Source organism: Leucoraja erinacea, chromosome 2, assembly GCF_028641065.1.
Source record: "Leucoraja erinacea ecotype New England chromosome 2, Leri_hhj_1, whole genome shotgun sequence".
NCBI classification, from domain to species: domain Eukaryota; kingdom Metazoa; phylum Chordata; class Chondrichthyes; order Rajiformes; family Rajidae; genus Leucoraja; species Leucoraja erinaceus.
Genome location: NC_073378.1, coordinates 93575951 through 93603929, shown reverse-complemented (window position 1 = coordinate 93603929; position 27979 = coordinate 93575951). Strand labels below are relative to the sequence as shown.

At 39.9% G+C, this 27979-nt stretch overlaps 1 protein-coding gene across 1 annotated transcript in view; it reads left to right on the top strand.

Moving 5' to 3' along the window:
* LOC129712715 (dynein axonemal heavy chain 11-like) overlaps nt 1–27979 on the top strand; it is a 286248-nt gene that overhangs the window by 37994 nt on the left and 220275 nt on the right. Inside the window, exons 9-16 of the mRNA XM_055661378.1 lie at nt 8728–8844; nt 10365–10502; nt 14027–14151; nt 18998–19193; nt 20408–20512; nt 24193–24588; nt 25592–25924; nt 26780–27034. Of these exons, the coding sequence (XP_055517353.1) occupies nt 8728–8844; nt 10365–10502; nt 14027–14151; nt 18998–19193; nt 20408–20512; nt 24193–24588; nt 25592–25924; nt 26780–27034 (1665 nt within the window). The remainder of the gene's footprint in view (nt 1–8727; nt 8845–10364; nt 10503–14026; nt 14152–18997; nt 19194–20407; nt 20513–24192; nt 24589–25591; nt 25925–26779; nt 27035–27979) is intronic.

Here is a 27979-nt window from a genome sequence, read left to right as displayed (position 1 = left end):
AGGCAAATAGTTTGGAGAAAGACCGGAGATGAAAAGATAAAAGGTGTGAAATAAGGATGGAATTGCAAAGGTGAAACCAGAGGAAAGAATGTGGGTGGAAGGGGAGGGGGCAAGGAGAAATGGGTAACAGTCCAGGTGGGGCATGGTGGGTGATTGGTTAGTTACCTAAAAGTGGAGAATTCAATTTTCATACTGTAGGGTTGTAAACTGCCCAAGTGGAATATGAGGTGCTGTTCCTCCAGTTTGTGTGTGGCTTCACTCTCGCAATGGAGAATGCCCTGGACAGTGAGATCAGTATGGGAATGGGAAGAGGAGTTAAAATGGTTAGCAACCAGGAGATCCAGTAGGTCTTGGCTGACCGAGCACGTGATAGGTGAAACTACACCTGGTCTTGCCGACATAAAGGACACATTGGGAATACCGGATGCAGTAGAAGAGGAAACACAAAGTGCTGGAGTAACTCAGCGGGTAAGGCAGCCTCTCTGGAAAACATGGTTAGGTGACATTTCAGGTCAGGATCCTTAACGTGGAGCGGTGATGTTTCGGGTCAGGAGCCAAGGTTTTGTCTTTTTTTGTAAACCAGCATCTGCAGTTCCTTGTTTCAAATGAAATATATCGACCGATATTGCCTGGTTCTTTTTCCAGTTGCCCTAAATCTGCTATTAATTCTACGACCAGAGGAAGCAATTTCTCCCTTTTTTCTTTCTCAAAATTCTTCACCATTTTGAACAATTGAGATGAAGTCAGTAATAGTTCCAGTAACATAGAAACATAGAAATTAGGTGCAGGAGTAGGCCATTCGGCCCTTCGAGCCTGCACCACCATTCAATATGATCATGGCTGATCATCCAACTCAGTATCCCATACCTGCCTTCTTTCCATACCCTCTGATCCCCTTAGCCACAAGGGCCACATCTAACTCCCTCTTAAATATAGCCAATGAACTGGCCTCGACTACCCTCTGCGGCAGAGAGTTCCAGAGATTCACCACTCTCTGTGTGAAAAAAGTTCTTCTCATCTCGGTTTTAAAGGATTTCCCCCTTATCCTTAAGCTGTGACCCCTTGTCCTGGACTTCCCCAACATCGGGAGCAATCTTCCTGCATCTAGCCTGTCCAGCCCCTTAAGAATTTTGTAAGTTTCTACAAGTTCCCCTCTCAATCTCCTAAATTCTAGAGAGTATAAACCAAGTCTATCCAGTCTTTCTTCATAAGACAGTCCTGACATCCCAGGAATCAGTCTGGTGAACCTTCTCTGCACTCCCTCTATGGCAATAATGTCCTTCCTCAGATTTGGAGACCAAAACTGTACGCAATACTCCAGGTGTGGTCTCACCAAGACCCTGTACAACTGCAGTAGAACCTCCCTGCTCCTATACTCAAATCCTTTTGCTATGAAAGCTAACATACCATTCGCTTTCTTCACTGCCTGCTGCACCTGCATGCCTACTTTCAATGACTGGTATACCATGACACCCAGGTCTCGCTGCATCTCCCCTTTTCCTAATCAGCCACCATTTAGATAATAGTCCGCCTTCCCGTTTTTGCCACCAAAATGGACAACCTCACATTTATCCACATTATACTGCATCTGCCAAACATTTGCCCACTCACCCAGCCTATCCAAGTCACCTTGCAGTCTCCTAGCATCCTCCTCACAGCTAACACTTCCCCCCTTGCTTAGTGTCATCCGCAAACTTGGAGATATTGCCTTCAATTCCCTCATCCAGATCATTAATCGTATCTTTCTATTACTAAAAGTCTGTTCTTGACCGGTTTTGGCCATCTGTGCTGTGATTTCCGAGAGAACGCCGCCACCTACGGCCGTCATTTTTGGCCACCTTGCTCAGAGCCCCCCTCTGCCGCGTGTGTGCCGAGGATTTTTCCCGTCGATTACAAATGACAGAGATATTAATGTTTTTACAAAATTCCCCATTCTCTCTGCTGCCCCCGCTGGCGGCAGGGGGGAGGGACTATAAAACCAGGAAGTGGTGTGTCACACAGTCTCTTCAAGATGGAGGAAGGCAGAGGGTCACGTTTCTCTGAGCTGTGAATAACACTGAACGCATGTAAGTTTACTCAAATGTAAGTGCCCTTAGTGGTTCTAAAATGCTTGCAGAATGTGTCTATTGGTTCTAAAGCTTGCAAAAAGTGTCTATATTGGTTCTAAAGCTTGCAAAAAATGTCTATTGGTTCTAAAGCTTGCAAAAAATGTCTATTGGTTCTAAAGCTTGCAAAAAATGTCTATTGGTTCTAAAGCTTGCAGAAAAATGTCTATTGGTTCTAAATCTTGCAAAAAATGTATATTGGTTCTAAAGCTTGCAAAAAATGTCTATTGGTTCTAAAGCTTGCAAAAATGGGAGCTTTGGCTTGAAGTTGAAAGGCACTACTCACTGCAAATGGTGGCTTGGTTGCTTAGGCTTGAAGTTGAAAGGCACTACTTACTGCAAATGGTGGCTTGGGAGCTTTCGCTTGAAGTTGAAAGGCACTACTTACTGCAAATGGTGGCTTGGTTGCTTTGGCTTGAAGTTGCAAGGCCACTACTTACTGCAAATGGTGGCATGAAGTTGAAAGGCACTACTTACTGCAAATGGTGGATTGGTTGCATTGGCTTGAAGTTGAAAGGCACTACACTGCAAATGGTGGCTTGGGAGCTTTGGCTTGAAATTGAAAGGCACTACTTACTGCAAATAGTAGCTTGGGTGTGGCTTGAAGTTGAAAGGCACTACTTACTGCAAATGGTGGCTTGGATGCAATGGCTTGAAGTTGAAAGGCACCACTTACTGCAAATTGTAGCATGAAGTTGTAAGGCACTACTTACTGCAAATGGCGGCTTGGGTGCTTTGGCTTGAAGTTAAAAGGCACTACTGTAAATGTACTTACTTCCTGTTTGCACTGTATATTGATTTTAGATAAAACAATACCACTTACGGCTGTGATTTTTGGCAATCTTACTCGGTCCCCATCCGCTGAGCACATGCAGATAAATTTTCCCATCAATGAAAAATAAAAGTGTTATTAGTTTTTTAAAAAATGTTGAGAATCTCTCTCCTGTCAATCACTCCATGAAAGCCACACCTTTTCCGGTAGGGGGGGGAGGGGTTTAAAAAACCCGGAAATGTGGGTGTGGCTCAGTCTCTGCAAGATGGAGGAGGGAGGGGTCACGACTCGCTGTCTTTAGTGGCTTTGCACCCTACTTCAAATGGTATGAAACTGCACTTGAATTTGGTGGCCTTGCACCCTGCTAGAAGTGGTAAGAAACTGCACTTGAATTTGGTGGCCTTATACCCTGCTTGAAATAGAATTTCAAGGATTAGCCGTGAGTCAACTACCAGCCCACCAGCCGTGAGTGAGCGGGTTGCCAGCACAACAGGCTTGATTGACTGAGACGCCAGCCGAATAATCCATTTGGCACACAATTTGCATACTAGCCCTCTGGAAAGCAGTCCCTTCAGCCCACAACACCCATACTAGTGCTCTAGAAAGCCCCCCCCCCCCAACTGGCCACCAAAATTAGAATTGGTGGAGAGGTGGAATATTGCGTTGAATGATCAGCCCTCCTGTGTGATGCTGGGACCCAACGGGTCCCACTTAGTCTAGTATATATTGTAAATAGCTGGGGTCCCAGCACTGAGCCTTGCGGTACCCCACTAGTTATTACCCGCCATTGTGAAAAGGACCCGTTTACTCCTACTCTTTGCTTCCTGTTTTCCAGCCAGTTCTCTATCCACATTAATACTGAACCCCCAATGCCATGTGCTTTAAGTTTGAATACTAATCTCTTATGTGGGACCTTGTCGAAAGCCTTCTGGAAGTCCAGATACACCACATCCACTGGTTCTCCCCTATCCACGCTATTAGTTACATCCTCGAAAAATTCTATAAGATTAGTCAGACATGATTTACCTTTCGTAAATCCATGCTGACTTTGTCCAATGATTTCACCACTTTCCAAATGTGCTGCTATCCCATCTTTAATAACTGACTAGTAGTTTCCCCACTACCGATGTTAGACTAACTGGTCTGTAATTCCCCATTTTCTCTCTCCCTCCCTTCATAAAAAGTGGGGTTACGTTTGCTACCCGCCAATCCTCAGGAACTACTCCAGAATCTAAAGAGTTTTGAAAGATTATTACTAATGCATCCACTATTTCTGGAACTACTTCCTTAAGCACTCTGGGATGCAGCCCAGTACGAACAAATAAACCTTGTTACATCTGTTAAGTTGCAAAAAGCTCAGGCATATTTGCTTCCTGAGATTTGTTGTCTGCAATTCCTAATGTTATTGAATGTCCTGAACCCTGTTTGCAGGAGCACATTGGATATTTTCCATCTGAGAATATTGTAGTTTTGACCTTGCAGTGCATATATAAATCACTTTTGTTTGAACCGGTATCCAAGGTTATATAGATTACAGGCATAAATAACTCTAAAATCAGTTAAGTTTTCTTAATTCATGAATATGTAGGTGCACATTCTTGGATTTGCTGCTTCGTATCCTAGTTACTCAGAAGCAATGTTCAGTCTAAACAATCAGCCTCTCATTTTGAGTCTTTGTTTTAATGAGTTGCAGTTGGGTTAAGGGAAAGAGGTAGAACTTTAGTCTGAAGAAGGGTTTCGGCCCGAAACGTCGCCTATTTTCTTCGCTCCATAGATGCTCATGGATTTTACTAGAATGTTGCCTGGGTTTCAACAACTAAGTTACAGAGATAGGTTGAATAAGTTAGGTCTTTATTCTGTGGAGCGCAGAAGGTTAAGGGGGGACTTGTTAGAGGTCTTTAAAATGATGAGAGGGATAGACAGAGTTGATGTGGACAAGCTTTTCCCTTTGAGAATAGGGAAGATTCAAACAAGAGGACATGACTTCAGAATTAAGGGACAGAAGTTTAGGGTTTAAATATGAGGGGGAACTTCTTTACTCAGAGAGTGGTAGCGGTGTGTAATGAGCTTCCAGTGGAAGTGGTGGAGGCAGGTTCATTGGGATCATTTACAAATAAATTGGATAGGCATATGGATGAGAAGGGAATGGAGGGTTATGGTATGAGTGCAGGCAGGTGGGACTAAGGGGAAAAAAAATTTGTTCGGCACGGACTTGTAGGGCCGAGATGGCCTGTTTCCATGCTGTAATTGTTATATGGTTATATGCTGCTGCACCCGCTGAGTTTCTCCAGCAATTTTGTGTACCTTAGAACTTTAGAATGTTCAGATCAGAGGTTTGCAGCTGACCCTCATGCAATTGCAGTGGACATTTTCTCATGAGTTCATTAATGTGAATATGATGTTCAATAAGGATTTATAGGTTTGTGCTGAAGATGTATATCTGACCTCCCCAACATTGAAGGGATGTACAGAAGTCCCTGCCTCATAAAGGTAGTCGGCATCATCAGCGACCCACACCATCCTGGCCACATATTTTATTCCTGCCATTGGGAAGAAGGTACAGGAACCTGAAAACTGTAACATCCAGGTTCAGGAACAGCTTCTTCCCTTCAGCCATCAGGCTATTAAACACTGTAACCTCCAATAAGCTCTGAACCACATAGACTTGGAGGCATTGGTTTTGTCTTTTTGCACTATTATTGTTTGTTTATAAGGTGTACGTAGGTGCCTGTGTGTGTGCATGTATTTTGTTCAATCTGGGACATATGACAATAAAACCTTCTTGACACTTGAACAGACAAACAGAAAAATTGATGAAATTGCTGTTTTGAGTAATTTAACACGCAGAAGTTAAGTGGTTCATCATGTCATGTTCCCATGGAATCATCTAATATTCTTCCTCATAACCCATAAAATGTACATTTCATGTATTTATTTAATTCTTTTTCATTGTTATTATTAAATCACCCCAATTTATTTTGCTTGAACCAATTTTGTCATTTTAATTGGCATTAAATCCATGACCTTGTTATTCATCTTTCAGCTTTTGAAACAGTTTGGGAGACTGAGCTTCCATCCCTGGTATTAATGAATCTCCAGCAAAGAAACAAATTGCTGGAGGGGCTGGGCTCAGTTGATTAGGCAGCATCTGTAGTAGAATTCTTCTTCTTGCGTATGGTGTGCACAACCTAAAGTTGTAGGCCAAGGGTAGATATTTAAACCAGAACAGCATGTTACTGGGTGGATGGCTTTGATGCCCCCAGAGAAAAGCCTCAGTGGGCAGTCATTCACGATGTGTGGGATGGTCTGGACTAGATGCCCACAGTCGCAAGCAGGGCTGTTTGTCATCCCCCACTTATGCAGGTGATGGGCCGTTCACGCATGGAGGGTGCGGATTCTGTTCAGGGTTAGACATTGCTTGTGATGGAGGTCAAACCCCGGTGGTTTCACTGTAGGGTCTGTGATGACCTCTCCGTTGTTGGTGTTGGCATCTTTCCAGGGTCTGCACCACTCTGCCTTCATGTCAAAGTCTTCCAGGGATTTAATGGAAGACCAGAAGTGTTTGCAGGGCTTCAGGCACATGTTGGGCAGATTGTTCAAGTCAGCATGGATAAGAAGGTCAGGGTTAGCCATGATGGTGCACTAATCTTTCAACAGGAGGATGTTGCATTAAAATGATCTCGACTGTCTATTTCCTTTCACCCATCTATGGCCATCCTTGCACAAAAGTCCGTGAGCATTGCCACTTTCATTTCACTGCACATCTTGTATGTGTATGTGACAAATAAACTTGACTTGACTTGGTATCTGTGTCTCCATAAATGAGGGCAGTTAGGAATAGAAATAAAACCTAATCTGTGATAGATGTCCTCCATATTTAACAGCTGTCTCAAAGCTGGGTGGTCCAAGAATGGTGACTAGGTGTTGAGCTGCAAATTCTATACCCCCACTTCTGGAATGTAGGGTCTATGACAGCTTGCTGATTTCAGATGTTGAACTGTTTAAAAAAAAATTGTGATTGTCAAAAAAACATTACAAATTGTCCACGTGGGCTGAAATAACACAGAAAAGATATTAAAAACTTTAAAAACAAAAAGGCGAAATTACTTGAAATAATTAAAAATAAGTGAATCATTTACTGACATTTCATTTAAGTCAATTGCTTTGTCTACTTTATGGCAGCCAGCATTGGCTTAAAGCTCAGGGGACATCCAACGTGCATCCAGCTCGGTAGTAATTTGTATGCTCTGTTCTTTATCTATTTTGATCACCTTTACTTGCTGTATTGCCTTTAAAATTTATAGTGATGCTGACAGCATCCTCTAGTCTTGAAGTACCACAACTTAAACATCTGACCCACCTTTATTTTGATAACCCAATAACCGTTTGTTCATGTATAAAATACTTATTTAAGAGGGTAAATACTGTAAGACTATTGCATTTAATAGTCTAGTTACAGGAGACATAGATGGTTGTTGTAATTACATAAAGCAAGCTGGGATAATTGTAGAAAACCATAAAAAGTGTTTATATAGAGTTAATATGAATGCCTACATTGGCCAATCTGAAGTAAAGCAGACGTGGGAACTTTATAATGTTCAACCCATTGATCAGAAACTTTAACTCTTTTCACAGATGTTTTCTGAATTGCTGAGTGTTGGCACTGTTTTCTGTTTTACATAGAATGTGGACCGTGCCTCATTTTAAGTATTATATTTATTTTTGAACCTACATTATGAAGGATATATTGATCTTTGTAACTTCAAAGGTGTGGAAGTCTTGCGATCATTGGAAGAATTAGTTAATTTGCATTATAGTTTTGAAATAGAAAAGGCTCGGGGTTGATTTGATTAAGATCTTAAAATAATAAGAATTACTCCTGCTTATAGGGAAATCTTAGACTAGATCTTAATTGTAAATTTGTAAATGTACATTGCTTAATAAACATTTACAGAGATATGGGCCAAATGCAGGCAAATGGAAATATTTTAGGTCGGCATCTGGGTTGGCCTGGACGTGTTGAGCCAAAGCGCCTGTTTTTGGTGTTATTAATGTTTTTACTGACTCTTGACTAAGAGAAGAACCTGTAGAAATTAATTTTACTGAAAGGTCTTAATTGAACAATAAATGTTACTGTTCTCTGAAAATTCTAGTAGATTTGCTCTTTAAACTTTATCCTGTTGTAGTTATTTAATTTAATGTACATCAACTTTTGTACATTTTCCTCTTTTATAGATAATTTGTAAATTTAAAGCTTAATTTCCTTTGGATTGCAGAAGACAACTCAAGTCTATATTTTCTTATCTGATTGTCTCTTAATAGTGGTGATGATTTAACAGGATATTTTAACTCTCTCATCTTTTGACAAGGCTTACATTTAATAACTTTTTAACCTTTGATTAGATATTTTTAGCAATTTATATCCACAGTTGTTACTTTATGGTTCAAAAAGAAGAAATATTCAGAAGTTTTGATAACAATGAAATTAAGGCTCAGTGACATTTAAATTAAGCTGTTTAGTGTAAAACATTGGAGGATAAACATGTTTTCTGGTGTTAGTAAATAATTTGAAAGGATTGGTGTCAGCTTTAAAAAACATTACTATGTCAGGAACAAGTTTTAGAAGAGACAGTGGTATTGTAAGTGATATATGCAAGAACTAATTACTACTGTTGAGGTTAAATAATTTGTGTTATTAAGCCATGACTCCCCAAAACTCCTGTCACCTCTTCTTGCACAGTTTTTGGATCCTTTTGCAGGTATTAGATTTTGAAATGGTCTTTGTAAAAAATGTAATTCACTCAATTTGGCTTATTTTGCAATTGAAGTATAATATGTTCTGCCTGTTAGGACTTTGAAAACGACTACAATGCATTTAAAGAAAAGATTGTGGATTTTGACAGGCAACTTGGGACCATTTTATGTATAGCATTTAATGACTGCTCTGGTTTGGAATCTGCCTTTAAGGTATGGATCTGTTTTAAATTTAATAGTAGAAATCAATGCAAAGTAGATCAGCAAATGTCTTCTGATTTTATGTTAAGCATTTTCTACTGTGCTTGCTACATAGAATAATGTTTCAATACTTTTATTAAGTAACTTGAACATTTGCCTTTTTCATATAGATATTTACGGTGATGCAAAAAAAAATTGTTTATGAATTGCAACCATTTTAAAGGAGACACATTGTGTATGGAAAATCCTTTCCTTTGGGCAACTTGGTATAGCTATTTAAGGAATTGGTTTTGTAGCATCATTCAATAATGCAGTTCATAACTACAGTGAGATGGTAATTTCATCATGTTAATGTCGAGCAAGACTGGTATATGAAAAAATTAAATCACAAACATTATTTGAAAATGGTCAAGCAAAATTGTTTTCCTTTTCTTCTGATTCTTCAGGTTGATTTTCAAATGTAACAGATTACTGAGTTTAAAAGGCATGCGATCTGTTCTATTTCGAAATTTATGAAGTTCAGTGAATCCTTGTTATAACGGACCTTAGAGGAGGGACTAGTGTCTGTTATCGCCGATTGTCTGTCTGTTATAATCAAATATGGTATTATTATTGTTTGTAGTTGAAACAAAGAACTGCAGATGATGGTTAATACACAGAAGTACACAAAGTGCTGGAGTAACTCAGTGGGTCAGGCAGCATCTCCAGAGAGCATGGATGGATGATGTTAGGACCCTTCTTTAGACAGATTCAGTCTGCTGAATTACTCTAGCACTTTGTATTGTATCCCCTTAAAACTAGGCGCTGATGCCATTGTGCTATTGGTCTGCAACAGCGAGCCCTTGTTCACCGGTTCACTTGGCTGTTGTTGCGGGTCACGTTGTAACTCTTGGCGACAGTGCTTTCTTCAGGCCACTGCCAATGACACAAAGCACTTGGTCACCACGGGGCTTCCTTCCCTTCCATCTTCTGCCGCTTCCAAGGTGGAGTATGTTGGGAACTCTGGGGTAGAAGGATTTTTGTGCAAAGGCTGGGTTATCATATTTCTGTTACATTAAATTCTAATATGAAATCAATATCAATGTTGGTAACATTCCTGTCATCATGTTGTTTAGTTAATTATTGAGCATTTAGAAAATGGCTAACCATGCATTTCGCCTTGAAACAATGGAGTAATAAATAGATGTAAAATTGTAGTTACACTTGCAATTTAGCCAATCCTATTTGTGAAATGCCCAAGATATATACAGTGTGAAATAAGTTGTTATGTGGTATCTGGAATTACTGCACTACACAATTTGTGATTGTTTCACATTGTTCAAGAATATATAATTCACAGTTTAGGAATGTTTTCTCACCAGAGGTTTTTGGCCAGAAGCAGAGATGAAGATTTAAAAGGGCTCATTGTGAGGAATTTTGTATATATTCCTTATAACTGGCTTTAATATGTACATTTTATAGGTTGGTTGTAGTGCTGTGATGCATGAAAGCATAAAAAATATTCACTGATTTTTACTTGCCTTCTCTCAAAGCTTCTTGCAGTCTTTGGTGCATTTCTGGAGAGATCTACCATTATGGAGATTTTTAGTCCGAAGTATTTTACTCTGCTCGAGATGTTTGATCAAGAATTGGACAGGTGTAAATATTTATACGATCAACACTTGGAACGGGTATGTTAAATAGAAGATGTTTATTTGCAATCAAAGTTACCATTTATACGGAGGACTCCCTTTTAAGAACTGATCTCATGGCAATTTGCGGAACAATCAGACATTGTTATGGCTGAACAATCAGACATTGTTATATTTGACCCTGACAAGTTTCACCCACAAAAATTGATACAGTAGTAGATGCAGGCATGAAACCAGATCTGGCTAAACCTTTGTATGGGGTACCCACAGAGTGGTCTGGATAACTTCTGACAAACTATTCTTTAAGTTATCCCTGTTCTGGTTGTGTGTGAGGAAATTATAGAGGAAATTCTTGCTCAATTACTTGTCAAATGCTGACATGTTGCAGCAGCTGCATGTTATACTTCCTGAAGTCAGTTCCATTAAACATTTAACTGGAGCAACCAAGGCCAAGGATATTTTTTAATTTTATGTCAACTACTGAATGGTACAGTTGATTATCTTGTTTTATTCCTTTTGGGAATGTGGATGTTTGCAAGACCACCCCTTGTTTCCCCATAATAATGTACAGGCTTGCGTAATAAAAATAATATAAATTTATGGTGCAGTGATAGACCATTGGTGCTGGGTGTCCTTTCCAGCCAAGAATGGACCTGCTTAATTCCATTTATAGATCTGTGGGTTATGACTCTTCAAGTGCTCACCTACACATTAGGATAGATAGTGACATAGTTAACAGAGCTATGACCTCACAAAGTTCATCAGTGACCTCGGGGGCAGTCTACAAGGAGTTTGCACATTTTTCCAGTGACTGCATGTTTCCTCTGAATGTTCCAGTTTTCTCACACATGTGGGAAAATGAGATGAATGTAGAATTAGAGTAAATGAGAGGTTGATGGTTGGTTTGGAACGTAGCCAAAGGGTCATTTTCTATGTTATGAATCTTCCGGTTCAGAGTAATCTATAGTCATGTTCTACAACATTCAAACCTACTTCCACTAATCCCATTCGGCTGCATTTGGCCCATATCTCTCTAAAGCTTTCCTATCGAGGCATTTGCCCAAATGCTTTGTAAATATTGTAATTGCATATGCCACTACACTTACTCTGGCAGCTCATTCCATATACCCACCTACCTATGTGTGAGGGGAAAAGTTGCTCCTCAGGTCCCTTTAAATCTTTCCCCTCTCACTTTAAACCAATGCACACAAGTTTTCCATTGCCCTAAATAGGGAAAAAGACTATGACCATCTACCTTATCAATGCACCTCTTGATGTTATATACATCTGCAAGGTCACCCCTCAGTATCCTTTGCTCCAGTGAAAACAGACCCAGCCTATTCAGTCTTCTCCTTTTAATAGCAGGGTAAATGGAACTGCACACAATACTCCAAATGTGGTCCAATCAATGTATTGTACTGCTGTAACATGCAACTCAATTCTAGTACACAGTGCCTTTATTGATTAATGCAAATATGTCATGTGTCTTCATCATCACCCTATCTACTTGTGTCACTACTTTCTGGGAACTAGATTTCTATATTCTATAATACTATCCAAAGCCTTGCCTTTGCTATGTATGCTCTACCCTCATTTAACTTCCCAAACTCCATCACTTCACACTTTCGGAGTTAAATTCCCTTTGCCATTCCTTTGAATCGATTTTGTTGATTATTTCCAGTTGATACATATTCTCTTGTCAGGTCATAAATTCAGGTAATAGGAGCAGAATTAGGCCATTCGGCCCACCAAGTCTACTACGCCATTCAGTAACGACTGATCTATCTCTCCCTCCTACCCCATTCTCCTGCCATCTCCCCATAACCGCTGACACCTGTACTAATCAAGAATCGATCTATTTCTGCCTTAAAGTTGTATCCTTAAGTTGCTTTACATTCTGTTGTAACCTTGGCCAACCATCTTCAATTTTGGTGTGATCTGCAAACCTAATAAACTTGTCACTTACATTATATCCAAATTGTTAACATATATGACAAACAGGGGATGCAGCATCCTGGTCAAAACCCTACAAACTTGAAAACAGTCCTCAACTATCACCCTCCCACCATGCTAATTTTGTATCCTAAACGGCTAGTTTACCTTGGTTACCATGGTGCCAATTAACCTACCAAACAGAGCATCTTTGGGATGTGGGAAGAAACCAGAGTACCTGGAGTAAATACCCACGTGTCACAGGAAAAACTTGCAAACTCCACATTATACTTGGGGTCATGATTGACCCTATGTCATTGGAACTGTAAGATGGTATTTTTACCAACTGTGCCACTCTTACTACAATGTGTTCCCGTGTCTATTCCACCTTATTAAATTAAAGAGACCATAATATTAAGAAACCATAAAACCTTGTATCTTCCCATTTGGCAGTGAAGAAAGCAAATGGCATGTTGGCCTTCACAGCGAGAGGATTTGAGCATAGGAGCAAGGAGGTCCTACTGCAGTTGTACAGGGCCCTGGTGAGACCACACCTGGAGCATTGTGTACAGTTTTGGTCTCCTAATTTGAGGAAGGACTTTCTTGCTATTGAGGGAGTGTAGCCTAGGTTCACCAGGTTAATTCCCGAGATGGCGGTACTGACATACTGTATGATGAAAGAATAGATCAACTAGGCTTATATTCACTGAAATTTAGAAGGATGAGAGGGGATCATAGAAACTTATAAAATTCTTAAAGGATTGGACAGGCTAGATGCAGGAAAAATGTTCCCGATGTTGGGGGAGTCCAGAACTAGGGGTCATGGTTTAAGAATAAGGGGTGGACCATTTAGGACCGAGGTAAGGAAAACATTTTCACCCAGAGAGTTGTGAATCTGTGGAATTCTCTGCCACAGAAGGCAGTGGAGGCCAATTCAATGGATGTATTCAAGAGAGAGTTCGATATAGCTCTTAGGGCTAACAGAATCAAGGGATATGGAGAGAAAGCAGGAATGGGGCACTGATTTTGGGTGATCAGCCATGATCATATTGAATGGTGGTGCTGGCTTGAAGGGCCGAATGGCCTACTCCTGCACCTATTTTCTATTTTTCTGTGAATCAGCTTTTATAATTGCTTATATGGAAATTACAAAAAAAATGTTTAAGGACACACCAGTTTTAAGCTGTAATAGCTAAGAAGAAATCTTCATTTCATTTGCCATTTACCTTCCATCTATTCAGTGAAAGCACCCTAAGAAATGTGGAATGCCTCCTGTAATAATACCTATCACAAAACATTATGTAATTCCATTTGTCAGTCTGTGGGGTTTTATGTGTCTTTTCTTTTTCCATCATTCATTCCTTCTTGTGGTTTGCATATGAAACACATTGAAATATAAAGTCATACAGCAGGGAAACAGGTCCTTAGGCCAAACTTGCCAATGTTGATCTGCCCATGCTGATCTACACTCATTCCACACTTGGCCTGTATCCCTCTAAACCATGAAGTTAACTAATTTAGTAACTAATGAAATATTTTACAGAAAATAATGAAAATATTAATTTAATTAAGTATTTTTGTTCACCAATTCTATTGATAATATAATAGGTGTCTTTAAATTTGATATGCAGAAAGACAAACGTGCTCCACTATTAAACAAGAACATGCCTCCAACTTCAGGGAATCTAAAGTGGGCCAAAGAACTTAAGGAAAGAATTGAAATACCATGGTCAAATTTCAAGCTTATTTACCACACGTAAGTGTGATGAATTTTATGCATTAAGTTGTAAATTTCTGTGCTGTAGATATGAAATATGTTTGCGGATAATTCAATATTCTTCTTGCATGCACAGCCTAAAGTTGTAGGTCAACTTGTTCGATTTCATCTATTTGTTTGTGCACGTCGGGTTGATTACATTAGTCGAAACATTGTGGACCACATGAAGGTTGCAATCTCGCAACCCGGATAATTCAATGTTGAGCTGCAATTGTTTCCCTATCAGTTTATATATGTCAAACAAAAGTTTTCAAAAAAATTGCTCAAGTTATATATTATTTGATTTCAATAGCAGTGCTCCCTCTGAATCAGAAAGTTCTGGGTGCATGACCCACTTGAGAAACGTAAGCTCAAAATCTTGCACTTATTCCTCACTGCTCAATGCGGGAAGTGTTGCATTCATTAGCAGTGCTGCCCTTTGGAGGAGACATTAAGCAAACTGTGGATGGATGTAAAAATCCCCATCAATGTTTTAAGGAAAGTTATCCATTGACCTGGCCAACATTTATCCCTTTTGAGAACAATATCACATGACTGTTTGAGGTCTTGCTGAATGCAAATTGACTGGCACAATGCTAGCTTTATCGCAAACACTATATTCTAGAATTTGGCTGTAAAGTCAAACCTTCGAGGTTTCCAGAGGTCATTAAAGACACACTATTGATGGAGCTTTCAACGTATTTTACTTCGTGCATCTGTGAACTCTTTCCTTCAGAAGTGCAGCCTCCTCAAATCGGTAAGTTGCCACACTTTGGAGCTAACCTCCTTTCTTAAAAGCACAATTTGTAGCTGATGTATTGGTATCCTTTAAATATGATGATCACCATCTGGTGTACATAGCAACACACCACAAAGTTATGAAACAGCTTGAAGACATGCTTAAACTATCGGTCAGTGGGAGAGTCAATGCATAGATAGGATTGATAGAATATCTGATAGCACTGGCTTTATGGATTTTTCCTATCCTACCTGCTCACAATGATAACATCAATGACTCCCTGATCCAGGAGAGCTGCACACTGGCAGCATCAGGAATCCTTGGAGCCTAGGATTCAGTGTCCCATCAATTCTAAAGAATGTTAATTAGATATGATATCCCATTTTATTTTCTGCAACTTCTGTTCATGCATTGATAGCAGTGAATCATGACACCGACTGGAGAAATTAACATAGAACTTCCTGCTATGATTATTACTTTATTGAAGCTGCATTTACAAGTTTTTTATATTTTTTCAGTCTTGAGGCTTTTAAAGCCTAAAGGACCTGTCCCACTTGGGCGACATTGTCGTATCGTGACACGCAGGTGACGAGCGATGTCTCCCTGTAGCCCATGGATTTTGGAATGTTCAAAATCCAGGGGCGACATCTGGGATTCTCCTCATGTCGTGCGCCCTGTCACATGCTGACCTGCCTGCCGGTGACGCCCGGTTAGGGTTAAGGTTAGGGTCAGGGTTGGGGTTAGGGGCCACAGATGGGCTGTAAAATATTCTTCCTTCAATGCATGGATTTTAAATATTAATATATTCAAATTTAAAATGAATACAATAAAATCAATTGTGCAAATGAAAAGATGTGGGGTTTTTTTGTGTCTTTTTTCCATCATTCATTCCTTCTTGTGGTTTGCATATGAAACACATTGAAATATAAAGTCATACAGCAGGGAAACAGGTCCTTAGGCCAAACTTGCCAATGTTGATCTGCCCACTCTCCTGCTCACCTAACCCACTCACACCCACCCCCCCCCAATTCCCCCCCTCTCTCCTTTCCCTCCCAACTCCAGTCCCCCTCCCGACCCCCCATGGGACACTGAAGGGAGCGACTGCCCCGGTGTGACTGGCATCGACCTGTTGGCATCGTCGACGTAAAGACAGTGCAAAGCCCCTGCGCCGGTGCAATGGGCGGGGAGCTGGAGAGGGGAGGGAAGGGGTCACACACATTGCCAGGAAGCAGAGGGGTGTAGGTGGGGGTGGTCACAGATAGGGCCAACAATGAGTGGAGAAAGACAGAAACACCGATGTGCAAAGGAGACCTACAACAGTGCATGATCTCTCTCGCGTAATGGCAGGTGATTGTCGCCTGCCTGCTGTTCCTGATGCTAAAGCCTTGGGATCGTTGCCCTTGTGTTGGCGTGGAGGGGGAGGGGGATATTGTGCTGTTTGATCGCCCCCTACTATCCCAGGGACAGGGAGACACAGCGGCTTTTGAGACTGGTGGGCAATCACTTCCAAAGTGTCTGCCCACACAGTCAGTACACCTCTCCTACACTTGTCTCCCGCAATAAGATCACCCCGCAGGCGAACCCTGAGCTCCGTCTCACAACAATCTGATGTGCACATCCGTCCACATTCAAAGATTTAATCTCCCGTCTCCCCACAATGTGTAGACATGGCAGTAAATTCAATTAAAACATATCAAACCTGTGTTTCAAACAAATCATAAGTATAACTGCTCTGGCACTGGAAGGTGCGCATTTTCCCTTTGTAGGTCACATCAATAGATACGGTCGCGCTGAATTCTATCTTTAAAACAAAGCCACAGGATGGAGAGGTCTTCTTTAACACAGTTGCTTATTAAAACATAACACTGTTGCTTATTAAAACAAACCTTCAATCAGGATTGGCTCAAGAGTAACTCGGGAGACGAACTTGGAACATCGCAGAAATGACAAGTAAACGGCAAACTTGTCATACCCGTGGGAACTCGGTTAAACTCTTGATCATACACTTGCAATCTCGTACACAACCACGAGTCTTTCACTCGGGGTACCTCTTGTCTCAACTCGCAACGTGAGAACCAGCCTTTACATGCTAGATGTACAGTTGGGGTGGAGAGGAGGAGCAGTGAAGTGCAGTTCAATATAGAAATGAGACTAAAGGGCCTGTCCCACTGAGGGGACCTAATTTGCGAGTTTTGAAGAGATATTGTCTCGGTGTGAAAAGCATAAGGAGCTTGAAATTTTTAAATGTGTCCTGGAGAGCGTCTTCAGCCAGTGCTAGAGAAGGGGCAATGCTGGACTTTGCATTCATGAATTTAGTTGAGCAACTGGTTGGAGTCGCAAGGAATTGTAGATGCTGATATCTTGAACAAAACACAAAGTGCAGGCGGAACTGAGCTAGTTAGAATAGAATAGAATAGAATAGTTTCTTTATTGTCATTGTAACATGGACCATGTACAACGAAATTTAAAATGTCAGCCAGTCAGTGCAGCATTCAAACATTTCTAAAGCTAACGAAACATCCACGGTAAAATAATAAAGATAAGCAAATAAATAAAAATCACAGACAAAGCACGCATACACACCCAACCCTCCATCCTTCTGTCGATTTCACCGTTACCACAGTCCCTTAGTCTGTATCGCCCCTGCGTTCCTTGGCGGCCACATTTAGTACTTTTATAGCAGTGGGATAAAAACTGTTTTTTAGTCTATTTGTCCTTGTCCTTGTGGATCTGTACCGTCTGCCTGACGGCAACAGTTCAAACAGGGAGTGTCCGGGGTGGGAGATGTCCTTTATTATATTCTGCGTTTTTTTATTGCAGCAGGAACTGTGTAGGTCCTCCAAGGTAAGGAGAGGGCAGCCGACAATCCTCTGGGCGTTGTCAATGGCCCTCTGGAGCGCTTTCCTCTGAGCCGCTGTGCAGCTGGTGTTACCACACAAACATACACAGTATGTTAGTATGCTCTCAATGGAGCACCGATAAAACTTGGACAGCAGCAGCCTCTGAGTGATGTTGTTCTTCCTGAGCACCCTCAGGAAGTGCAGTCTCTGCTGGACCTTTTTCAGCAGCGCAGTGGTGTTCACGCTCCACGTCAGGTCCTCCTCAATGTGGATTCCCAGGAAGCGGAAATCCGCCACCCTCTCTACACAGTCCCCTCTGATGGTCAGTGGTACCATGTCCGTTTTGTTTTTCCTGAAGTCTATTATTACCTCCTTCGTCTTTGAGGTGTTGAGGAGCAGGTTATTTTCTTCGCACCACACTGTCAGCTGCTCCACCTCATCCCGGTAGGCGTACTCGTCCCCCGCGGAGATGAGTCCCACCACTGTAGTGTCATCCGCAAATTTGACAATGGTGTTGCTGTGGTGGGCGGGGGTGCAGTCATGCGTTGCAGTTAAGAAGCAATTGAGGAGGGAATGTTTTGGGTCAGCTTTCAAGTGATCCTCTGTTCTTTGCACGGTGTACAGGCGTAAATCATGGAGCTCTGAGCAAGTGGTTAAGCTAGAGATGCTTTAGAGAAGATTCACAAGGATGTTGTCTAATCCAGAGGTCTTGAACAGTGAAATGATGGAAGTAAATAAAATGAGAGGCATATACGGTAGAAAGTCAGTGTCTGTTTCCCATGTCTAGTCTAAAATTAGAGGGAGAAGGTTAAAAATAAAAGTGAGGCGGTTTAAAATGGACCTGAGGGTAATTTTTTCATAGATAAAGTAGATGATATCTGGAATGAGTTGCCAGAAAAAGTGGTGGATGCAGAGTCATTAACAACATTTAAGTGACAATTGAACAGATATTGAGGAAATAAAGCAGGGATATGGAATTAACGCAATCAAGTGGGATTAGTTTAGATAGCCATGATGGTTGACCGAGGCATGATGGACTGAAGGGCCTGTTTCTGTGCTGCGTGACATTATGACTATGACTGATTTTATTCTTGTTATTCTATGATACAATTGACTGTGCACATTGAATAAACGTCTATAATGTAAATGATAATACAATCAATATACTTTAAAACATTTTTTAAATCAGAACGTGTTAATCAAAATGTTTTGGTTTCTATGGTTTTATAAATAAATTGTAATGAATGTTGAATAATTTCTTCTTTAGAAACCTTGAAGGCCCAGAAGCTGGGATTGTATATCAAAAATATATGGAGATGCTGACTTTGCTGGATGAGTACGAGGAACAAATTTACTTGTCGTGGGCAAGCAATGTCCATATGATCTGCCAGTTCAACCTGGATCAGCCACTCATCAAGCGTAATAGTGAAACTGGTTTTCTCAATGTGAACTTTGACCATCAGGTATATTTACCTTGGGATTAATTTTTTTTTAAAAGAAATACGTATATATTGTAGCACCAGATTTTTCAATTGTCCTCTTTCATTTTGAAACTAGGTTGGGCATTTACATATGTTTCTCTCAATCCAGTCATCTTCTGACAACATTATAAAGGATGAAGCTCACGTAAATTGTACCCTAGAATAATTTGTGATTGTGTCTGACCAGTACTTTCTGGGTGAATTAATTTATAAATTCAGCACAGAATTGTATGGATATGATTAAAGATAATTCTGCTGTCACAAATTTAAAGAATCATTTAGGATGGGTAGGATAGGATAGGTTTAGAGGGATATTCATGGATAGGATAGGTTTAGAGGGATATTCATGGATAGGATATGTTTAGAGGGATATTCATGGATAGGATAGGTTTAGAGGGATATTCATGGATAGGATAGGTTTAGAGGGATATTCATGGATAGGATAGGTTTAGAGGGATATGTGCAAACACTGGCAGGTGTGATTAGTGTATATTGGGCATGTTGGTCGGTGTGGGCAAATTGAGCTGAAGGGCCTGTTTTTACGCCCATCGATTATGATCCTTCATCAAGCCACATAGCTTCTGACAGCCTCTCTAAGGAGCTGTGGATCAATAATTTATTTTCCTTTAAAGAGCATATGCACGGTGTTGTACGTTGATCTCATATCATATTCTACACTTTCAATGATTCTGGAGGTGACCACTGATGTTAGGTTTTACAGCTTAGATTCCTTTTGGGTAATTTATTTCAAGTTAAATTAGTTGAAAGAAGATTCAAGATTCAAGAGAGTTTATTGTCATGTGTCCCAGATAGGACAATGAAATTCTTGCTTAGCTTCAGCACAACAGAATGTTACTCTGTTTTAAGTTTAGATTCAGCCTAGATGTCAACTTTTATCAACATGTCTGATAATCAATGCAAGAGTTTCTTACATTTTGACAGAATTTTCCACCATAGAAGAGTGTTGTGGCTGGACTAGGAGCTGTGAGACCTGAATTGGACCATGGAAACTCAGGACCATAGGTGAACATAGGAGAACTCTGGCATTTAGGTTTTCTGGAGATCTACTCATGTCGGATTCAAGTTCCTTTTCCAAATATGCTTTTACAAAATCTAAACTTGAAGTTTCAAGTTCAAATTCCTTTTCAGTAGCTTATTTCATGTCTATTTTGCACTCTCTGAATTTTACATTGCAGCTTGTTGGTGTTCTGCGAGAGGTGAAATACCTTCAAATGTTGAACCAATCTGACATTCCAGACACAGCTGCAGCCTTCTTTGAAAAACGGGAAACTTTGACTAAGGTTTGTCTTTTCTGAAAAAGTGTTATCTTCCAGTCAGACATTGTAATTTAATATTAATTTACAATTAGTATGTACTCTGTAGAATTAATACAGTAATCCATTTCTGGAGAAAAGTTACTTTACTCCAAATGCCCTTAATGCTGTACTATATTCTTATGACTTTGTGGAATAGCTGTTAATGTTTTTGTTTGATCCCTGTCTCCTAACATTAGTGTCTTCTGAAAATCTGCAGGTGCTTTTTTCTCATTTAAAAAAAAAATTAACTTAATCCATCCTAGTACAGGTTTTAGGAAAGTTTAGAACCATGCAAGCACACGATTGGTATTGGAATAATTCCACTGCGGTTTCCCACAAATTAGTAATTTTTTAGCCTATGTGTAGTAGAAGTAAGTGAGTATCATGTATGTAACTATGGTAACCCTTGATTCTCCACCTCCAAACCTTTGCCATTTCCTGTTGATCTTAATTTATGCACGTGTTCACTTTTGGGTGGCTAGTTCTAAAAGTTATATGCGATTCAACCATGATCACAATGAATGGCCTCCTCCTGCACCTTGTTTCTATGTTTCTATTTATTTCTCAGGCTTTTGCTCTTGAAGCTATTTATTTTGCAAGTCAAACTTGTTTAGTGTGAAAGCAACTACATGAATGACTATTAAGAATCTAACTATTTGGATTTTATTGACATTAATAGAATTATAATAATGTATAATAACAATAATTTTGAGTTGCGTTTTATTTTACTTTGATATTTCTCCTATTTCATTGTCCTTCGATTTGTCACATTGTCACGTTAATTACATCTGGAACGATTTCCACCATTTTAAAAAAAAGCTAATTATTTGCTTTAGGAAACATTAGGGCCTAGTCATTTACGGATCTGAATATATTGAAGAATTAATTTCATCTTTTGCTTAGAGAGTTTAAATGCAGTTTTCCTTCTGTGTGGTTTTAGGAAACCAGTTTTTATTATCACAGTATGAGTGAAGGTAAATTTAAGCTGGTTAATACATGAAATGAGCTACCAGCTATCATTGTGGAAAAAGAGTTGGATTCAAGTGGCACTTTCATAATGTTGAGAAGACTGTGGTTTAGAAAAGGAACTGTATAGCACTGGTTTTACATGTGCTATATGAGAATTGCTAAAATCCAAAAGGATGATCAGTGACATGCACGCCTTGTGCATTTATTTGTTATATTAGTGAAGAACATAAGTTATCCATTCATGAAGCTGGTCCCTGCTCTAACAGATATTGAGTTCTGCACTCCGACGATTCAGGCCTACTGTTCACCTGCTGAATTAGAAAGTTAGTAAATACTTGGTTGTGGAGCCAGGAGGAGCAGGATACTTTAAAAACCCTGTCACTGCGCTTGCCTCTAACCCCAAACCACTACCCATTTATTTCCTCCAATTATCCAAGCCTCCAACTGCCATCTCTCTGATTGAGTCTTAGTCATGGATTTCAGGTTCAGAATAGACCCACAATTGCAGGCTTCAGGCTCTGAAGCTATATCTACATTTCCTGACTGAGGCACAGTTATTTTTGCCCATTATCTGATTCTTGTGGCACATCTTACTTGGGGGAAGCAATAGCTTGAATGTCTTCACTCACCTTCAGCAGTGGGCTACAGCACTGCACAGGCTCCCTAATAACGAGTCCAAAAGCCCATTATCATGGATGCTTCTGGCCTGGTCATTGGATAGAACTCCCAAAATCCAGATCATCTTTCAAGTGCAGCTGGTGGAGAAGTTGGAGCTATTGGGGGTTGATGCTGGCACATGCAACTGGGTCCTGAACTTTCTGTCGCAACCGCAGCAGACAGTCAGGGTGGGCAGTAGGACATCAAAAACCATAGCCGTGAGCACTGGCTCACCCCAAGGCTATGTCCTAAGCCCCCTGCTGTTTAGTCTGCTGACACACGACTGTACTGCCAGACTCAATAACAACTTCATCAACAAGTTCGCTGATGACACAACAGTGGTGGGTCTCATCAGTGACAATGATGAATCGGCGTACAGGATGGAGGTGGAGCTGCTCACAGGTTGGTGCAAATCCCACAACCTCATTCTTAACGTGGGAAAAACTAAGGAGATGGTGGTTGACTTCAGGAGGGCGGGGAAACAACACCATACACCTCTGCACATCGATGGAGCTGATGTGGAAAGGGTCAGCAGCATGAAGTTCCTAGGACTACATCTGTCTGATGACCTGACGTCCACGGCCAACACCACAGCTCTGGTCAAGAGAGCCCAGCAGCGACTACACCCTCTCCGAAGACTACGTAAAGCAGGCCTCCCCACTACACACCTACGGACTTTTTATAGGGGGACTGTCGAGAGCACATTGACCTACGGCATCACTTCCTGGTTCGGGAGCTGCAAGGCGTACGAACGGCACCAACTAGACAGGATAGTGAAGACCGCCAGCAGGATTATTGGTGCACTCCCCTTCCTGCTGGACATATACAGGAAGAGATGTATCAGCAGAGCCATCTACATCATCAAAGACCCTTACCACCCATCGCATGACATTTTCTCCATCCTGCCATCAGGGAAGAGGTACAGGAGCATTAGCTGCAAAACCAGCAGGATGCTCCTCAGCTTCTTCCCACAGGCTATAAGACTGCTAAATGGACTTTGCCCCCTGCCAAGTATCGCGCACAAACCCCCAACCTGGACACACTGCAGCAGAGCCACTGTTGTGCCGCTGCCGGTCGGAATGCCTGTTGAATGTTTAGTAGAGTGTTAAATTTGTTCATGATACATGTATTTTTTATTTCTATTTATTTTTCATGCACACTGAATGGACACTGGTTGAGCAACGTTTTTTTGTTTCCTCTGGGTATGCGAATACTCAGGAAATGACAATAAAGATATACAATACAATACAATACAATACAATACAAAGATGGATGACTTTAGAAGACCAATTGGCAATCTAATTTCTGCTCGAAATGTTTACATTTCTGTGTACATCCCATTTCTGCTGGTCTTAATTAGTTAGAACAAAGATAGCACCAATTTTAAACTAAAGTCAGACTTTAGCATAACTTTGAATTGTATTTTGCTGGATTTTAATGTTATTTGTTTAATTTTCTTATAAGGAATATATTTAAAGATCGCCGTGTAAAAATCCAGGATTATAAAGTCTGGTTAATAACCATTGCTATTTGTTGCAGTTGCTTTAATATATCCTTTTAATCAAGAAATCCACAGCTGAATGATTTGTCATTTGGGGCACTTTCAGTTCCTTGGAAAAATGAGTTTGTGATCCAAATATGTCAGAGTTAAGTGATCTTTAAGTAACTTGAGTATGCTATCCTGTAAAGAGGTGTCAATCTCTTGGAAGTGTTTGACAACTTTTGCTATAAATATGCTAGAATGTGAAAACCTAGTCAAAATTATCAACTTGTCATTTCCACATGACATCATTATGATTAAAGAAGCATGTGATTATTTCCTCCCCTACCCCAACCTGAAAATATTGTTAATATTAATTCACAGAAGGTAATACCTTTTAACTTGTCAAAGTAAAGAAGCTGATAAGAGAAATAAAATACTGACTTGTCACTGATTATATTCATTCTTGATTCAGAATGTCCTTCAGGCAACTCTGGTGGAAAGTCGCTGTTGCTAAAGAATCCTGCTAATTATTGTTTACTGTTTGTAAATGCTTCAGTATGTAGGAACTTTGGAATTAATGGTGAAGTGGTACAATAAGCTGAAGCAGACCATCTTGGAAGTGGAGCTTCCACTAATTTGCAGTGAGCTGGAAGCCATCGATACACAGCTGAAGGCTGGAGAAGAGACCATGACCTGGCAGAGCAAAAATTGTTGGAGTTACATAATCCGAGTGAAAGATATGGTTCATGACCTGACGAGCCGTGTTCAGAAAACAAAAGAGAATGTTGGAACTATACAATTACTTATGAAAACATGGAGTGAGTGTCCTATGTTTACAAGGAAAGATAATAAAAAAGATTATCTGATGTACCTGGATGACAGAGAAGATAGAGTGGCCAAGCGGTACAAGTTGATAAAGGAGGCTGGAGCTACGATACACATCTTAATTGAGGTATGCATGAAAATAAATGTGCTTTGATAAGTATGAGGATACATAATTTCTGGAATCGGTACTGCTTTTAAAGTTATTAAGTTAACTAAGGCTAAATCCACAATTTATACTCTAAGCAAATAGTTACTGTGTAGGTTATTGAAATTATTAGCTTTTAGACTCTGCTGCTGACAAAATACGAAAGCTAACCTTTCAGTACATTTCTGAGGTCACATCAGCTCTAACCTTAACAGACAATAATAACCAATACCCTAAGGTGAGAAACCATGTCACCTTTAGTGAGAAGATTTCAACACTTCTTTGTAAGTAGAAACCAAAGACATTTCACATATATAATCTTTGGTTCCAATTAACAATTTTAGAGAATACCTCTTGTCCATGTTTCCCTTTTTGCAGGCGTTATTTCCCTAAGAGTGAAGAGTATAATTCTACGAAAACTATAGAGCCCAAATCTTTTGGGTTCAACCTCAACGAAGATGATTTTCCCTTTGGCATTGTACACAAGCTGTCTGTCTGAGAATCTGCCAAGTGCCTAATTTGAAGTGATTTTGCTGCAGTGCTTGGAAAAATCTCCTGTTCCAGGTGCAATGTGGCTGATGGAAATGATAAACAGTGAAAATAAAACAAAACCTGCAAATGCTATAAGTCTACAGTATCTATATCATTTCAGTTACTGTAGGTGAATGAAAAGTAGAGGCAGCAATTATACTTCCATGTACAATCCTGACCTGTTCATTGACTCTCATTCCTTATGGCACTAGCTTCTCACCACAATAACCATAATGTTTTAAAAAGTGCTACATCTTGGGTATGTGTGATGTCTGGGTTCCAACACATATCAGCTTTACCACATTTGAGAGGAGTACTTGTTCTGTGTATTTTCAATTATATGTTCAGCCTTCCTAAAATGAAAAAGTCACTCTTTATTTTGTATATTGAAAGAATTATTTCATTTTAAATCCCAGATGTGAGCATGCACTTTGTTATATTTTCTGATTAACAGGAGAATCGCAGACTGCTAAAGGCCGATGTAGTTACTGATTCATGGATGGCCTATCTGGAGTATATTGATGACATGGTTTTGGATGGCTTCTTCAATGCTATTTTGTGTTCTCTGGAGTTCTTCTTTGAGAGCACTGAAGCTGTTTTAAAGCCTTCTCCTCTGTTTCTGTCACAAATGATTCTAAATACTCCTGAGATTGTATTCAAACCTTCACTGGATAAGGATGCTGCTGATGGATTCTATGATTTAGTTGAAGGCTTAGTAAGTGATATTTACAAAATGTCTGCACAAATTAAGCGAGTTGCTGATCATCTTCACATGGATAACTACCAGGTAATTCTATATCTGCTCACATCCTAATTCTCACTACACTTAAAGTTGAAAATGAGACCTTATGCTCCTATAATTTATTATCAGTTCGGATGACTGCAAAAATTGGAAATGATTCTTTGACTTTTTCATCTTGAGATCCAGCTGCATATCTTTTATTTGAAAATATGCTTTTCGCAGTGTACCTTTGCTGAAACCTTATTAGCAGGGTTTATTTTATAGTTATGAGGCCTAGCCCTCAATCAGGGTGAGTGTATTTTCATCCCTATCCTGCACCTAACAGTAGGGGACATCTTTCTCATTTTAAGATGTTTAAAATTCAAAAGGAACATCATTGAACAGATTTATTAATGTAAATTGAAAGAAAAACTAATAAAATTGGATTCCCTGAATGGGACAAATTAATTTATTAATGAACTGCAGATAACACTAACAAATCAGTGGAGATGGTTCATGCAACATGGGAGAAATATTTCTAGAATATTGTCATTTACTCAAATACTTTGGACACAGCAACCAGGGGGATTTGAACATTTTGGTGACATGCCAATTTCAATTAAATATGTAATGAAGAAAAATACACAAAAAAAGATGTTTAATATATTAGATTCCCCACCTCTGGTATATCTTGGCCAAGTAGTTTCCCTTAGTGAGATTGTCACTTTATGACACAATCTACATTATCTCCCTGCGGAGGGAATCGAATAATTAAGGTTATTAAATTCAGCTGCAAATAGTAGGGCTGTTGAGGTTATGGAATTGCTGATCTAATATCCTAACAACCATGCTGGTCTAGGAAGGCAATATTACTCATTGTAACCATAAACAGAACACAAAAAATGGCTCATCTCTTCACAGATTGACATGGAAGATATACCTGACCTTTTGGATATTCGGCAGGAGATCATGGATAGGGTGTTGGAGATCATTAACAAAGCAATGGAATACAGGAATTCATTTGAAGTATTCTCCTATCTTTGGGTAGATGATAGGGCAGAGTTCATGAAACATTTCCTGCAGTACAGCCATGTGTTAACTGCAGAGGAGATTGGAACTCATGCTGATGAAGGTGTCCCAGAGTGTCCTCCTACAACAGAACAGTTCAAAGAACAGGTAAGACTAGTGCTTGCTAAAAACAACATTTGTTAATTAATTGTAAAACAAAAATAGATTGAAATAATGAAACCATGTTACATCACTTTTCATTATTTGAAATAATTCTTAATATGCATGCACAAACATGAAATTATGATTTTATTTTTGCTCAGAAACCTCTTTGAGCTAGGAACTAACAGATAATGATTTTTCTTGCATGATTTTTGGGGTGACAAGTTCCACCTGATGAATTGGATGGAGTGGTAGTGTATGCATTGTACAGTGTAATCATGTTGTTATACCAGTACTCATGCAACACTGATATGACATCAATGCGGTCATATTAAACCAGAACAATCCTATGTTCACCCAATGTTTAGTAACACAAGGAAATCTACTCGCATTGTGGAATCCTCAATGGCTTAGGTTTATTGGTGATTGATTGGAGTCCAGTTGCTGTATTTGTTTGACTTTCATTGTTGGATGAAGTTATTTCAGAAGTAATAGGAAAATTCTGTTGCATTAGGTGGAGCTCCACTTCAGTATTGTAACATTCATCTTGTATTCTCACTTGGTTAGCTCCAAATCTAACAGTATTGCACAAAACCTTTTAGCATGAGTATTGCAGCAACTCAGGAAAGTAGATTCTTACCACCATTTGGATCAATCCCTCACTGCGACATTTGGATTTATCGGTAAATGCTGGTATTGCGAGCAAAATTGGAATCCTTAATGTCAATAGGAATACAAGGGAAAAATTCTCATTCCACTGCCATTCCCATCTTATCATTCCCTCTTGCTATCATCTCAATGAACATTTGATCTCCATTGGACTACTGAACTTACTTTCTGGATTAGGTTGAGGTTCGAGGAGCAAATTGTAGTCATATATTTAAATTAAAGGGTAAGGAGGCAGGGGGATATGAGAAGGAAAGAGTTATGAGAATGAAGGAATGAGACGGG